Below are 15,920 nucleotides of genomic sequence, written 5' to 3'. Positions count from 1 at the left end.
CTCCACACCCACTAGGATGGCTATAATCAAAGATATATTAAGGGTTATCAAGGATATGGAGAAACTGGAACCCTCATACACTTCTGGTCAGAAGGTAAAATGGTACAACTACTTTGAAACAGTGGCACTTCCTCAAAAGGTTAAACCGGGTCGAGTTTCCACTTGACTCAGCAATTCTACCTCTGCAATTCTATGTATATACCCAAAATTGAACTCCCCTGCTGACTCAGCAGGTTAAGGATCTGGTGATGTCACTGCTGTGGATCTGATTACTGCTGTGACACAGGTTCGATCCCTGGCCCAGGAACTTCTGCATGCTGGCATGCTGTGAGCATAGCCTACACACACACACACACACACACACACACACACACACACACACACGCACTGATGTACACAACAACTTGCATGAGTCTCTAGGCAATTATGCTTGTTGAAAATAGCCAATCCTAAGAGGTTACAACTGTAGAATTCCATTTATATAACATTTTTTGAAATGACAGACTTTTAGAAATGGAGAACAGATTAGTGGTTGCAGAGACTTACAGGAGGAGAGCCTTGCTGGAGGGAGGTGAGTGGTTATAAAAGGGCAGTGGGAGGGATCCTTGTGTTGGAAAGGTTTGGAATCCTGAATGTGGTGATTTATAAACCCTCCCCATGATTAAGCTGAATAGAAGTAAATACACACCAAAAAATGACTTCAAATAGAACTGAGGAAATTCGAATATGATCAGTGGATTGTGTCATCAGTATCCTGGTTGTGATATGGTACTATGGTTTTGCAAAATGTCACCACTGAGGGACATCAGCAAGGACCTTTGATGCATGGAGAGGTAGGTGGAATGGAGAACAGGTTCTCCTAACATAGATGAGGACATTGGAATGCTAGTGACTATGTGACAGCTTGCAAGTGGCACACAGGCACAAACAGAAGCCAGGGCTATGGACACCCATTCATTCAACAATACTTATTTATATGAGTGACATCAGTGCCTCAGTGTTCAAGAATCTAGGCCCTGGGGTTATGGCCATGAGCAACACTCAAACCAACCACAGCTCAAGGAGGTAAAAATGGCCCCTCACTGTCCTCAGTGAAAAAGTCCAGGGTCAGGAGTTCCCGTCGTGGCGCAGTGGTTAACAAATCCGACTAGGAACCATGAGGTTGCGGGTTCGGTCCCTGCCCTCGCTCAGTGGGTTAACGATCCGGCGTTGCCGTGAGCTGTGGTGTAGGTTGCAGACGCGGCTCGGATCCCGCGTTCCTGTGGCTCTGGCGTAGGCCGGTGGCTGCAGCTCCGATTGGACTCCTAGCCTGGGAACCTCCATATGCCCAGGGAGCGGCCCTAGAGAAGGCAAAAAGACAAAAAAAAAATGTCCAGGGTCAGAGCTGTGGGTGCGAAGACAAGGGAAACAAAGGAGGATTAATGAGGTCAAAGATCTATGGCCCATGGCATCCAGACTGGCAAAATCATCAATTGCTCTTCCTAGGAGTAGGAAGGAGTGTGTGATTTGGCCAAGGGGCCAGGACTAAAAGTAACCGGATAAACACCGGCGGGCAGGCTGCCAGGCTGATTCGGAACAGTGCCATCCCCTCGGGCATAAGGAAGCTGGTGTCCAAGATTGACACCTGCAGAAAACTACAACTCCCAGCATGTCCCGCGGCCCACCCAAGGCCAGAGTCATGTGACCGCTGTTCACGTGTCGCTGCAGCCGGCCGGGCTTGAGGCACCGCAGGTAAGTGACAGGAGGTACAGGTTGGTGAAGGGTGGAAATATTAGGTCCCGGGGTCCCCGGGGTCCCCAGGGCCCCCACTGAGGAAAAGCCCTGCCCACACCCTCAGGACTCCGCAGCCCGGTGTCCTCCGCCCCACGCCCGCGCTTGGTCAGGCTGGCCCCACCTAGTCTCCTTAATCACTCCTAGGCCGGATCAAGCCCCGAAGCCCCTCCCTAGTTTACCCGACAGCAACCCACTCGCCTCGGGCCTGTAGATCGTCCCCGCCCCGGGTGCGCGCTGACCCACTCCCAATGAGCCCACTCCTCATATTTCTGGGATCCAGTCCCAGGCTGGCCTGGCAACCTGCTCCAGTTGGGGTCTGAGGGGGCCTACCGCAAAGGTTAAGCCCCTGGCCTGGGCACGTGGGCGTTAGGCTTCTGTCTCTGGTTCTGCCGTCTAGTCCCTGTGACATTAGTCTAGCCTCTTTCCTTCCATGGGCATGTTCTGAGCTGCTGTTCCATTCTGTGAGTTAAAACGCCTCAGTTCCCTTCACTCCCGCTCACCAGCACAGAAACAGCTCAGCCCCTTCTCACTGTTGACAGCAGATTTTCGGTGAAGTTTTAAGAAAGAAGACATCGGGGGCCGGAGAGGGAAGTAAGGAGACTCAGATCCCAAATCTTTGGGGAGAAGGAGGTGTAAAGAGCAGCTCTCCCTCCACCACAGCCAGACAGGTGGAAAGAGCAGGTAAGCTGGGTATGGTGGTGTGGGGGTAATATGCAGGGAAGGGGAGCTGAGAAATCTTGGGCTAATGTGGAGACCTCTGTGTCTTCGATGTGAGCAGGAAGACATGGTCTCACAGCTTCAGTAGCACTAACTTTGCAGAGCTCTCTGTGGGGCTACCCTGGAAGCTGGGAGCCCCAAACTGCGTCCACTACTCACTGATTTTTTGCTGAGTTGCTGGCTGGGTGGCAGGTTGCGTAAGAGGAAGCCCTGCGGCATCTGACTGGTCTTTCTGGACTTGGAGCCAGAGAGGAGACACTTCCCCTGGAGCTTTGTCCCTTGGTTGCATGCTTGGTGACAGATGTCTGAGAGCACCTAAACTCCCCCTTTCCCCTCTACTGAGTATGAGGCTCCAAACTTTGTTCAAGCAGTGGGACTCACTAGCCATTCTAAACCCATCAGAGTGCTGAGGGCACGGGAAGGGATGCTTCTGTGATGGGCGATGGTTAGGTCAGTCATGTGGGAGAAGAGTAAGAACTTCCCTGAATTTTTTTTTCATTAAAGCAAAAATAAAACCTTTTTGGAGTTCCTGTTGTGGCACAGTGGAAACGAATCCGACTAGTAACCATGAGGTTGTGGGTTTGATCCCTGGCCTCGCTCAATGGGTTAAGGATCTGGCATTGCTGTGAGCTGCAGTGTAGGTCAAAGACACAACTTGGATCCTGTGATGCTGTGGCTGTGGCGTAGGCCGGCGGCTACAGCTCTGATAAGACCCTTACCCTGGGAACCTCCATATCCCGTGAGTGCCGCCCTAAAAAGCAAAAAACAAAAAACAAACCAAAAAAAAAAAAAAAAAAACTCATTGGAGCCCAAACATGGGTTATTCATATATTCGGCTTTCTTTGTTATCTTCTTTACTTAGCAGTCTTCTGAGGGGATGTTTCTATTGTATCATATGTGGAAATTAATTGCTAAATGTAGAACAAAAATAATCCTGAGTGGCACATGAATTTTCAAGTCATTTCACAGAGAAGCAGACAGAATTGGCCTGGATTTTGAAGGGCCTTGAAAGCTCCATAGAATTTAGATGCTGGGTGGGAGCGAGAGATGCTGGGCTGTAAGAAATTGAAATATCCACGGTTCTGGGTGAGGACTGTTCTTGGAATCCTGTGGTATGGAAACAAGCTGGGAAACCAGACAGATCTGGATCTAAATCCTGCTCTCCACCTTGCCTGCTGTGTGACCCTGGATGAGTGATTCGATCTCTCTGAACCTTATGACCACTGTCATAAGGAATAAATGAGATAAGATATGTCCATGACCCTCCAGACCAAGCGTGGCTCTAGTGCCAATGTGTTAATGCCCCCTCTTCGGTGTTTATGTCTTATTTACCTGATAGGTCTGTAAGCCTGAAGCAGGCAGGAGTTGCATCTGACCTATTTCTGTCTCTGCCATCTCACACCATGGCACCCAATGCATTGTTCTGCACAGAAGCTCCCCAAGGTGTAGATCTCAGCCATCTGAGCTGGGAGATGTTGTTTCACCTTTCCGTGCCCATCCTGTGATAACAGTAGTACCTGCCTTTCCCATCTAGGTTGAGGAGATCCATAGCCCACAGGCCTCCTAGGATCGCAGCCCCAAACAGTCTGGTGTCACCCTGAAGCTGAAGGTGTTCCCTCAGCTCCCCAGGAGATGTGGCTGTGAGACAGAACCCAGAGACCCTGCAGGAAGAGGACTTCCAGGGCCATGGCCCAGGTCAGCATCAACAATGACCCTGGCGAGTGGGGCTTAAGTACGGACTCCGGGGAGCGTGCCCGTCTCCTGCAGAGTCCCTCTGTGGACATAGTCCCCAAGAATGAGGGGGAGGCCTCTCCTGGGGGTCTGGACAGAGGCACCACTTCCACACTTGGAGCCGTCTTCATCGTTGTCAATGCCTGCCTGGGCGCCGGGCTGCTCAACTTCCCAGCAGCCTTCAGCACTGCTGGGGGCGTGGCAGCTGGCATCGTGCTGCAGATGGTGAGTGCGCAGACCGGGAGGGCAGAGGTGCAGTTCGGGTGGTGAGTCTGGGCTCTTTGCCTCAAAAGGGAGGCTTTGGATCAGGGATGGTCAGTCCGTGACACACCCCTCTCCCTTCTGTCACACGTGGCAGACATCACTAATCTATTGCAGCATTCTTTCCTCTGAGGCCAGATGAGGCTTCAGAAGCCTTTCTAGCAGTCAGGGAAGTTTGGGCATCACCTGCCTATTTAATAATTTTGTGATTGTGTTTAAAAAGCAGGCCTATACCTTTTAGAACTACCTAATGAAATCCTGACTGATGAAATGATATAGTAGATTTTATTTTGTTCAAAATAATCCAGATTGGGAAAGGGCATAGATGAAAAAAGATTGGCTGTGAATTGATGGGGTTTTTTTTGTTTTGTTTTGTTTGTTTTTTGGGTGCACCTGTGGCATGTGGAAGTTTCCAGGCAAGGGATCGAACTCGTGCTGCAGTTGTGGCTTGTGCCACAGCTACAGCCACACCAGATCCTTAACCTGCTGTGCCACAAGGGAACTTTCATGAACTGATGATTTTTTTTTTTTTTTTAGTGAGACAAATACGTGTTTATTAAGAGAGAAGAGAGAGAAGATGGATGTGGAGGAAGCACAGGCAGGCTCCAGTGGTGAGGGGGGAGCAGAGGGAAAGCGGGAGCAACAGAGAGAGAGAAAGAGCAGGAGAGGAAGAGTGCATTGATGTTTATGAAGTTGACTGGTGGGTTCTAAAGGGTCCATTATACCATTCTGTCTACTTTTGTGTATGTCTGAAATTTTCCTCAAAACTTTTGTTCTTGAAGAAAATCTCAGCTCAGCAGCCTCCAGTAATCTATTAACACTGCCCTGCAAGATGAGGCTCATTTGCCAGATCGGCTTTGGGCGCTGGCCCAGTAAATGCCGAGCAAGACCAGGCTGCTCTTTGCTGCCAGGCCTTTCCTACACCCTCCTGCTCTGCCCCTGCCTGCAGGCCATGCTGGTTTTCATCATTAGCGGCCTCGTCATCTTGGCCTACTGCTCCCAGGCCAGCAATGAGAGGACCTACCAGGAAGTGGTGTGGGCTGTGTGTGGCAAGCTGACGGGCGTGCTGTGTGAGGTGGCCATTGCCGTCTACACCTTTGGGACCTGCATTGCCTTCCTCATCATCATTGGGGACCAGCAGGACAAGAGTGAGGTCCCCCCTTACCACCTACCTCCTCCCGCCCCCTCGGCCCCAGGGTCCCTGGGGTGGGAGGGAAAGAGCATGAAACACCTGCCCAAGACCTAGCATTCATCTGGGGGTCCTCCCTCCTGGCTGCTGGGCCTCTTAGACAGAGGGCCTCACCCTGTAGTGGCCTGGCATCATGTTCCCTCCTTCCTCCCTGTGCAGTTATAGCCGTGATGGCAAAGGAGCCTGAGGGGGCCGGCGGCAGCCCCTGGTACACAGACCGCAAGTTCACCATCAGCCTCACTGCCTTCCTCTTCATCCTGCCCCTTTCCATCCCCAGGGAGATCGGCTTCCAGAAATATGCCAGGTTCGGAGGCCCCACCCCAGCCTGCGCTGGACAGAGGCTATGATCACAGGCAGCTGGAGACCCAAGGGCTGCTGGGGAACCCCCCTCCTCCATGCCACCCTCCTTCCTGGGGGCAGCAAGAGTGGGCAAGGCAGGGCAGACCAGGGCTTGCAAAGGTTCTGGCATAAGACCTTCTTGTGTCAGCGGCAAGGGAGACAGTGGCTCTTTGCGTCAGTGCGAGATTCATCTGCAAGTGTCCTTGTCAGAGAAGGGACAAGGATATCAAGAATGTGAAGGCAGTCTCCCAGCCTGGGCTTTGTCTTTCCCACAGAGGATGAGACTTCTGATCATTTGGGATTGTCAGCCTGGCAAGATTTTCCATACACCTTGGTATGAAAGGAAGACACTAGCTTCCGGCCCCAGAGTCTGAAAAGCTGTGGGATTCTAAGCTGTTTCCTGTGATCCATAATGGAAGGGGCCACACTCAGTGTCCCCAAGGTCCCCTTCAGTGTTGACATTCCAGTAGTTGTGCCTTCAACTCTTTTTACCTCCCGCATCTCTTCCTTCTCAAAGGCCCTGCTCGCAGCTCTCGCCAGGCCTGAGCTGCTTTGATTGAAGTAACAGATGTGCTTTGAAGCCCAGCCCCCTGCTATGGTCCCTGAGCCATGGAGCTAAACCACCTCATTTCCCAATGGCTACAAATGTCAATCTGGTCCCCTGTTGGCTTCCTACCTGTGGCTTATTTCTCTGAAATGTATTTCTTATGCATTACTTGAGTCTTTGGATTAGTCTCCCAATTCATTCATTAGACACTTCTGGTGACTAGAGTTAGGGGGGATGTCCCTGGGGATGGAATCAGAGAAAAGGCAGCTGGGGGCTGGGGAGGAGGAAGCTGAATCGATCCTTCCTGGCAGCTTCCTGAGCGTCGTGGGCACCTGGTATGTCACTGCCATCATTATCATCAAGTACATCTGGCCCGATAAAGAGATGACCCCAGCGGACATCCTGAACAGGTGGGTCAGGGCCACCAGGAGACACATGGGGTAGCAGCAGCCACTCGGGCCCCAGGAGGTATTGGGTCAGGCATCAAAAGGCTACCCAGGTGCTCTTCCCAAGGCTCACTAGCTCCTCAGGGCTTGACTCATTGGCCATTGTAGGAAGGAGGCAAAAGGTCCTGGAATCTTTTTACTGCAGAAAAGAGGGCGAGGCAGAGATGGGGGAAAGTTTGCTGCTAACATCCAGCAGATGAGCCAGCATGAGGCTAGGCCTCGGGTTGTGAAAAATGCCAAGGTGAAATTGCCCTTTTTTTTTTTTTTTTTTTTATCTGTAATATCTGTGAGGATGAATTGAGGAGACAAAAATTCTGGATTTTGGTCCCAGAAGGTCCTTCCAGAGCCTCAGTTTTACGGACCTTTGAAATGGCCATGTGTCCTCTCCCAGTTCCCAGACTTATGTGAGTTGAATGTGTGCAGCTGGCAGGGGGATGGGGGCTGTGCAGTGGGCTGAATGAAGAACACAGGCATGGAGGAGTTCCCTTGTGGCTCAGTGGGTTAAGGATCCAGTGTTGCCACTGCAGTGGCTCAGGTCGCTTCTGTGGTGTGGGTTCAGTCCCTGGCCCAGGCACTTCTGCGTGCTGGAGGTGCAGACAAATGGTAAAGGAGCACAGGCACAGGGGTGGTTGGTGACTGTGAGGGGCTCACGGGCACCAGCATCTTGTGTGTTTGTCCTCAGGCCAGTTTCCTGGATAGCTGTGTTCAATGCCATGCCTACCATCTGCTTCGGATTTCAGGTGCCAGTTGCAAGGTCCCTTTTGTCCCCTGAGTTCACCCCCCACCCTGAGGTGGACTCCACATTACCAGCAGGATGGGGGGTGGATCTTGGAAGGAAGGATAGAGGGGGGACCCCAGGACTTGCCCCTGGCCCCTGGGGGTAAGGTCACTTGCCCACCACAAGCCTGCCCTTCACCCTGACAGTGCCACGTGAGCAGTGTGCCCGTCTTCAACAGCATGCAGCGGCCCGAGGTGAAGACCTGGGGCGGGGTGGTGACGGCCGCCATGGTCATAGCCCTCGCGGTCTACATGGGTACAGGTGAGTGATCCCCTCTGAGGGCCAGGCGTAGAGGTCTCCCGCTTCCCCTCTCTGTCCCCAAGTCCTCTGGCCCAGGTTTTCCATGGGACAGCCTTGCACTCTGAATACCTCTGTAGGCATTGACTTGAACTTGGGCTGCCTTGGGTCTCCTCCTGCCCAAATCATGTCTTCATTCATTCAGCAGCTTTCAGTGGGTGCCTGCTAAGTCCCAGGACCTTTCTCAGCATGGGGCTTCCATGGAGATAGGTAGACCTGGGCCTGTCTATAGTTGGACAGACAGTCTTACAAGAGTAAATCGGGAATCAGTAAGGAATCCCAGACAGTGGTGAGGGCCGCCATGGGAACAGTGAAAGGGGAGCTGTGAGTGGCACTGGGTGGGGCTGGCTTTGGGGGGTGGGTTATAGCCTTTGGGGAAGCCGAAATCATGAGGACCAGCCAGAATCTGAAGAGCTGGGGGGAGGAGCGTTCCAGATAGAGGCACCAGAAAATGCCAAGTCCCTGAGGCCAATACAGAAGGTCTGGTGTAGATGGAGAGGAGCGAGTTGGGGGTGGGTGGCAGGCAGCGAGGCCAGACAGGGAGCAGAGCCAGATCCTTGAAGACTGTTGGGGGCCAGAAGGAAGTGTTTTTCAGTAGGGGTGGGGCTCGGTGCAAGATGACTGTGGATGCTGTGTGGAGAATGCTTGGGATGAGGCAGCAGGACTGGGAGGCCAGATACTGTGATTCCTTCCATAGATGGTTCTCAGGCCAGCACTGTTCTAGCCTCTGCAGATAAAGCCAGGAACAAGGGAGGCAAATGAGCAGAATCCCCATTCTTCTGGGGCTCTTTTTCTGGTTGGGGAGACAGACAATAAACAAGGGGAAAAAAGATTCAGAGAAAGAGGGATGTTATGAAGAAAGCAGAACAGGGCAATGAGCGAGAGGGCTGGGGGTGTGTAGGGGGAGCGGTTTGTGGATGGGCGGGGCAGGGAAGCCCATCTCTGGGGAGGGGGCATCTGAGCTGAGACCGAATGATGAGGGGATGGCAGCGTGAAGGACTGGGCACACAGAAGGTTAGTCCGCAAGCCCTGAGACGGGATCTGCTGGGTGAGTTCAAGATCGGAAAGGTGATGGCGTGGGGCTGGGGATGTGAGAAGTCGGGAAGGGAGGCTTCGGATCCCAGCCTCTAAGCCTCAGTCTAAGTCTCCAGAGCTGTTCTGACACCTCCCCGTCTGCTTTTGGACCAAGCAGTGGATGGTCCATCCCCCTGACCCTCTGAGGGTCGCCCTGACCTGGCCCTCTTGTCCCCACCCTCAGGCATCTGTGGCTTCCTGACCTTTGGAGCTGCCGTGGACCCTGATGTACTCCTGTCCTACCCCTCGGAGGACGTGGCTGTAGCCGTCGCCCGAGCCTTCATCATCCTGAGTGTGCTCACCTCCTACCCTATCCTGCACTTCTGTGGGCGGTGAGTCCCCTCCCGCCCCGTGGGGCGCTCCCTCTCTTCAGGGCCCCTGAAAGCCCTTTGAACATGGTCCTCAGGCCTCGTGTAGAATCTGTTTTATAAAAGGAGTAACTAAAGCCAAAAGGAGTCAGTGCCTAAAACAGCGCTGTGAGAATCCCCAGCCAGGTCTTGAGGAGCCCCTTTTTTCTAGAGTCACCAGAACATTCCATGAGCCCTCTGAGAACCTCTAGTCCAGATCTGTTCCTGAACCCCCTGCTTCCTGGGTACTCCAAACCCATCCTTTTCAGGAGCCTAGTAGTGTTGGGGCCCATGGGTGTGCACATCCTGGGCCAGGCAAGGCACTTCGCCATTCCCCTTCAGCGTCCCATCCAGTCCCCACAGCCACCCTGAGAAGAGTGCTGCTAGGCCACTTCACAGACAAGGAAACCAAGGATCAGAGATAGTCTTACCTACAGTCTGCCCTGCGGTGGGCGGGGGGGGGGGGGGGCGGGTCTGGCTCCACGGCTGGAGGTGGGGGGCTGTTAGCAGGGCCGCCTCTGAGCCCCTCTCCATGCATGCGGACAGGGCGGTGGTCGAAGGCCTGTGGCTGCGCTACCAGGGGACGCCGGTGGAGGAGGACGTGGGCCGGGAGCGGCGGCGGCGCGTGCTGCAGACGCTGCTCTGGTTCCTGCTCACCCTGCTGCTGGCGCTCTTCATCCCTGACATCGGCAAGGTCATCTCAGTCATCGGAGGCCTGGCCGCCTGCTTCATCTTCGTCTTCCCAGGTGTGGACCCCGACACCCCCACAGTGCCAACTCCCCAGGCCTCCCAGGTTCAGCTCCTCAGTTGCTCACCCTCCAAGAAGGACACTCACCAGCATTTATCAATTACCCACTTCAGGCTCCACGCAAACCCCTGTTTAAGCATCATCTCCATTTTACTGAAGCGGAGGTGTGAGGTTCAGAGAGGGTAACAAGCTTCCCTGGAGGTTAACAAATTCAGCGAAAGAATAACAGAACTGGAGTTCCCATCATGGCACAGTGGAAACGAATCCAACTAGGAACCATGAGGTTGCAGGTTCGATCCCTGGCCTCACTCAGTGGGTTGAGGATACAGCGTTGCTGTGAGCTGTGGTGTAGGTCACAAACACAGCTTGGATCCGGCGTTGCTGTGGCTGTGGTGTGGGCCAGCAGCTGTAGCTCCAATTAGACCCCTAGCCTGGGAACCTCCATATGCCACAGGTGTGGCCCTAAAAAGACCAAAAAAAAAAAAAAAGAGAAAAGAATAACAGAACCTTTTCAAACCCAAGTCTGTCTAGGTCCATAGCTTGTACTCCTAACCTTTCATTCAAGTACCTGTTACTCCCCGACCATCAGGGATCTGGCTGGTTCAGACTATGACAGCGTAATAGGGTCTGGTGGCAGCGCCCTGACACGGAGGTCACAATACCTGAGCTTCAGACACTGTCTGCCACTACTGCAAGGCAGAGGCTGACTGAGCCCACCCCCTTCTCAGGGCCACCTCTTCTCTTCCAGGGCTGTGCCTCATTCAAGCCAAACTTTCTGAGATGGAAGAAGTCAAGCCAGCCAGGTAAAAGCAGAGACAGTCTGTGGTCCTCTCTGGAAGGTGCTAAATGGGGGGTTGCTTCTAAATAGGTAGGGATCAGGAGTTCCCATGGGGTTCATTGGCTCTGGCTGGGTTTCAGTCCCTGAGCCAGGAACTTCCACATGCTGTGGGTGTGGCCAAAAAAAAAAAAAAAAAGTAGGAGTCAGGAGACTTGTGTACTTTGAAAAATATGAGTTTTTAAAATATTTCTTTTAAGGAGTTCCCTTCATGGCTCAGCAATTAACAAACACAACTAGGATCCATGAGGATGAGGGTTCAATCCCTGGCCTCGCTCAATGGGTTAAGGATCCGGCGTTGCTGTGAACTTTGGTGTAGCTCGCAGACGCGGCTTGGATCCTGCATGGCTGTGGCATAGGCCAGCACTTGTAGCTCCAATTTGACTCCTAGCCTGGGAACCTCCATATGTCGTGGGTGCGGCCATAAAAAGACAAATAAAAATAAATAAAATACTTCTTTTAAAATAAGTAACACGTCGTAGTTGTAACAGTTCAAACACCGCTGGAGGACTTTGGAGAAAAAAGTGGAAGTCCTTTCTCCATAGCCCCCTCCCCACCTCTCCTTTCTGAGAGAGCTCCGTGTCATCCACATGGTCTGTGCCCTTGTGGACTGTTTCTGTGCGTGATCTGTGTCTGGGTACACAAAGCTATGCGTGTGTACACACAAATACGTGGCTTTTTTCAAAAATTGGTTTCATGCTGGTGTTCCCATCATGGCTCAGCAGAAATGAACCTTACTGGCAGCCATGAGGACACAGGTTCAATCCCTGGCCTCCTTCATTGGGTTAGGGATGGGACGTTGCCGTGAGCTGTGGTGTAGGCTGAAGACACAGCTCAGATCCTGCGTTGCTGTGGCTGTGGCGTAGGCCGGCGGCTACAGCTCCTATTCAACCGCTAGCCTGGGAACCTCCATGTGCCACAGATGAGGCCATAAAAAGACCAAAAAAAAAAAATTGGTTTCATGCCAAACACACTTTTCTGCCATTTGCTTTTATCCCCTAACTGTGTATCTTGGAGATTGCTCTATGTCAACACATGAAGATCCACTTCTTTTTCCAGGGGCTATAGAATATTTTGTATGAATCTGTCCCAAATGTGAACACACTTCTACATTACCTTGGCACGCCTGGTCAAGGATCTTAGTAGCATCAACTCTTAGAAGGAAGTTGCTCTATCACAAGGCACACTCATTTTTACTTTGGCCCATGGATTCAAATTACCCTCCAAAAAGGCAGTACCAGTCAGAGACCCAAGAGCAGTTAATGAAAGTGCCCTGTACCCTACACCCCTGCAAACACTATATATAGCAGCTTTTCAGTATTTGTTAGCTAATGAATATAAAACATTTTTTTCAGGGTTTTTTTTTTTTTTGGTTTGATCATTTGCTTGTTTCTTTGTTTGTCTTTTTGCCTTTTCTAGGGCCACACCTACGGCACATGGAGGTTCCCAGACGAGGGGTCTAATCGGAGCTATAGCCACCAGCCTATGCCATAGCCATGGCAACGCCATATCCGAGCCACATTTGCAACTTACACCACAGCTCATGGCAACGCTGTGTCCTTAACCCACTGAGCGAAGCCAGAGATATAACCTGCGTCCTCATGGATACTAGTTGGGTACGTTAACTGCTGAGCCACAATGGGAACTCCCGTTTTGTTTTTTTAATTTACCATCTTTCCCATTTTAAAGTGTACAGTTCAGTGGCATCAAGTGCATTTATATTTTTGTGCAACCATCACCACCATCCATGCAAAACTGAAACTCTGTACCCATTAAACAGTAATTCAGCACGCCCCGTCCCCACAGCCCCTGGTTACCACCATTCTATTTTCTGTCTTCATGAATTTGACTCTTCTAGGCACCTCATACAATTATTTGTCTTTCTGTAACTGGCTTATTTCATGTGGCATAAATGCATCTGTGTTGTGGCATGTGTCAGAATGTCCTTCCTTTTTTTTTTTTTGTCTTTTTGCTATTTCTTGGGCCGCTCCTGTGGCATATGGAGGTTCCCAGCCTAGGAGTCTAACCAGAGCTGTAGCTGCCAGCCTACGCCAGAGCCACAGCAACTCGGGACCCAAGCTGCGTCTGCAACCTACATCACAGCTCACAGCAACGCTGGATCCTTAACCCACTGAGCAAGGGCAGGGACTGAACCTGCAACCTCATGGTTCCTAGTCGGATTCGTTAACCACTGCGCCACGACGGGAACTCCAGAATGTCCTTCCTTTTTAAGGTGAATAATTTCCCATTGTATGTATAGACCACATTTTGCAAAATACTACATTGTTTTAACATGTACGTGTTCCTGATTAGTAGAGAGGTTTTGACAGGTTGCGTGTTTTAAAAAAATACATTGTGCAGGATATACTCATTCATTATAGAAAACCTAAAAAATACAGACTAATTGGAGTTCCTGTCGTGGCTCAGCAGAAGTGAATCTGGCTGGGAAGCATGAGGTTGCGAGTTCGATCCCTGGCCTTGCTCAGTGGGTTAAGGATCTGGTGTTGCTGTGAGTTGTGGTGTAGGTCGCAGATGCGGCTCAGATCTGGTGTTGCTATAGCTCTAATTCGACCCCTAGCGCGAGAACTTCTATATACCATAGGTACGACACTAAAATTAAAACCAAACAAAAAAACTACAGACTAATCACTCTTAATATCCAGTTTTAATCCTGTAGCTGTTTTTGATACACAGATATGCAGATGTCTGCTTATTTATTTTATTCATGTTCACTTTTTATAGCTGCACCTGTGGCATATGAACGTTCCCAGGCTAGGGGTCGAATCAGAGCTACAGCTGACAGCCTACACCACAGCCACAGCAACTCGAGGTCCAAGCTTTGTCTGTAACCTACACCGCAGCTCATGGCAACACCAGATCCTTAACCCACTGATCGAGGCCAAGGATCGAACCTTCGTCCTTATGGATACTAGTCTGATTCCTTTCCGCTGAGCCACGACAGGAACTACTACTAGTTGGTTTCTTAACCCGCTGAGCCACTACAGGAATTCCCTTTTTTTTTTTTAAGAAATGGATCACACTACATGTAACCTGCTTTTTCATGACCGTCTTTCCATCAGGAGACGTGCCCTTGGTATGCTGTGACCAGTTAATCCCATTAGGTCTTGATCTCCTTACCCATGGACTAGGGGTCATACCCCTGGCCCTGCACGCCTGTGTATGGAAAGTTGTTGAGAAGTAAGAAGTGCTCTACGCACAGGAGAAGTGGTATAAGTAATTACCATAATTAACTGAGATATGTATATATATGTGTCTATGTATGTGTGTATGGAAGTTGGCAAAGTCGTATGTGGGTTGGCTGACCAGGCCTTCTCTCACTGTCTGCTCTACAGCTGGTGGGCAATGGTCAGTTACGGAATCCTCTTGGTCACCCTGGGAGCCTTCATCTTCGGCCAGACCACAGCCAACGCCATCTTTGTGGACCTCTTGTCTTAACCAGTACCTCCCAGGGAACACTTGGCCTTTGCCATTGGACCCCGGACCACCTCATAGACCTTTGGGGCCACCTGAGTCTGGCAACACTCCCCTCTACTGGTGGGATGACACCTGGACATCCTTCTTCAAGGACGACTCTGGGGTGAAACCAGGCCCCACACCTCTGGACAGCTCAAACCCAGCTCCCTTCCTGCTCCCCCATCCTGGCTGGGCTGTGGATAGTGGGAGGAGGTCTCGTGTCGCAGAGGAACCTTCTCCCCTTCTTCACCTCTCAAATTCTCCATGCCTGGAAGTCATGGGTGAAGAGGGTCATGTCTCCAAAGAAAGAGCCCAGTCTGACTTCCCTCTGCAGAAGGAGTGTGGACCAAGGGCTGCTCTCTCCACAGAAAAGCCCATCCTGAGTAGGGGCCGTGCTCCTTACCCCTGACTCAGTGCCTGCTCCAGGCTGTCGGCAGCTCAGCCAGCATGGCTTCCTCTGGCAAGTTCCAGAAGTAGCGCTGAAGTCACACAAATGTGCAGAGGCGGGCAGACTGATGCCCTCTCTGCTGCCTCCCAAGGCCACAGTGAGCCCTCTTTCCCATGGCCGACTGACATGTCCCAAGGCTTTTGGGGCCTCACTCTTTCTCTTTACCCAGACCTGATGGTCCAGGCATCCCTCTGCTTCTCCACCCCCAGACATCACCAAGTCTAATGTTTACAAACGGTGCCAGCCCAACTCTGCACCAGGGGCCAGGGGCCGTGCCACGGTGCTGTGAGTACTCCCCCCCCCACCGACTGCCGCCCCCCCCCCCCACCGCCCCTGCACCTTCCGCATGGCGGGGAGTCTGCTCCTCTCTCTCAGATTCCACACAGGCCCTTTTCAGAGGCACAAGGGTGGGTGATGGTGAAGGCTGGGGATGTTTCAGACCCATGCAGGCTGGGCTGGTGAGAATCAAGATGAACCTTCTGGAATCTTCTCTTGCAGTGGTGGCTTTTCTCCTTGCCCTCCATGTCCCCCCTACCCTGCCAGCCCTCCCCTGGTAGCCTGCAGACGAGGAAGGCAGCCGAGCTGTCACTGGGCAACAACTGCGTGTAGTCCTGCCAGCCTGGAAGTTTCCCTTCAATCTGGATCTCGTCTGCTCCTTCTCATCATCTCTCCAGCCTCTACCCCACTTCTCCACATTGCTCGATCGCTCCTGCTTACATAAGTATGGGGTGAGGGTGGACCAAACCCTCTCGTCCCGTTCCCCAGCTCCTCACGTCCACCAGGCCTGGCCTGTCGATCACACCAAGGTCACACCTAGGTTGTGCAGGGTGAGAAGGGATGTTGGAGTTCCCATTGTGGCTCAGTGGTTAACGAATCCGACTAGGAACCATGAGGTTGTGGGTTTGATCCCTGGCCT

The 15,920-nt window shown here is 52.0% G+C and overlaps 1 protein-coding gene across 3 annotated transcripts; it reads left to right on the top strand.

The window, feature by feature from the left end:
• The first annotated feature begins 1,628 nt into the window (after nucleotides 1-1,628).
• On the top strand, nucleotides 1,629-15,489 carry SLC38A7 (solute carrier family 38 member 7). 3 transcript variants are annotated; one of them, XM_047791622.1, is made up of 12 exons: nucleotides 1,629-1,731; nucleotides 2,313-2,454; nucleotides 4,025-4,446; nucleotides 5,432-5,630; nucleotides 5,831-5,975; nucleotides 6,869-6,967; nucleotides 7,686-7,743; nucleotides 7,928-8,042; nucleotides 9,337-9,484; nucleotides 10,046-10,245; nucleotides 10,996-11,050; nucleotides 14,436-15,489. In XM_047791622.1, exons 3-12 carry the CDS (start codon nucleotides 4,177-4,179, stop codon nucleotides 14,536-14,538), a joined length of 1,392 nt encoding a protein of 463 aa, XP_047647578.1. In that variant the 5' UTR covers nucleotides 1,629-1,731; nucleotides 2,313-2,454; nucleotides 4,025-4,176; the 3' UTR covers nucleotides 14,539-15,489. The 3 variants fall into 3 exon arrangements, with proteins under 3 accessions (XP_047647578.1, XP_047647576.1, XP_047647579.1); XM_047791620.1 differs by having other exon boundaries at nucleotides 1,671-1,731; nucleotides 2,316-2,454; nucleotides 10,976-11,050; XM_047791623.1 differs by lacking the exons at nucleotides 1,629-1,731; nucleotides 2,313-2,454; nucleotides 4,025-4,446; ... (1 more) ...; nucleotides 5,831-5,975; nucleotides 6,869-6,967 and adding an exon at nucleotides 7,047-7,407 and having other exon boundaries at nucleotides 10,976-11,050.
• The last annotated feature ends 431 nt before the right edge of the window (nucleotides 15,490-15,920 follow it).

This window comes from Phacochoerus africanus, chromosome 8 (assembly GCF_016906955.1).
Source record: "Phacochoerus africanus isolate WHEZ1 chromosome 8, ROS_Pafr_v1, whole genome shotgun sequence".
In the NCBI taxonomy this organism is placed as follows: Eukaryota; Metazoa; Chordata; class Mammalia; order Artiodactyla; family Suidae; genus Phacochoerus; species Phacochoerus africanus.
This window is presented reverse-complemented; position numbering and strand designations above follow the sequence as displayed.

Coding starts and splice junctions, on each gene's coding strand:
- SLC38A7 (XM_047791620.1), top strand. CDS start 4,177: ATGGCCCAGGTCAGCATCAACAATGACCCTGGCGAGTGGGGCTTAAGT. Junction 6,968..7,685: donor CCAGCGGACATCCTGAACAG/GTGGGTCAGGGC, acceptor GTTTGTCCTCAG/GCCAGTTTCCTGGATAGCTG. Junction 10,246..10,975: donor CTTCATCTTCGTCTTCCCAG/GTGTGGACCCCG, acceptor CCCCCTTCTCAG/GGCCACCTCTTCTCTTCCAG.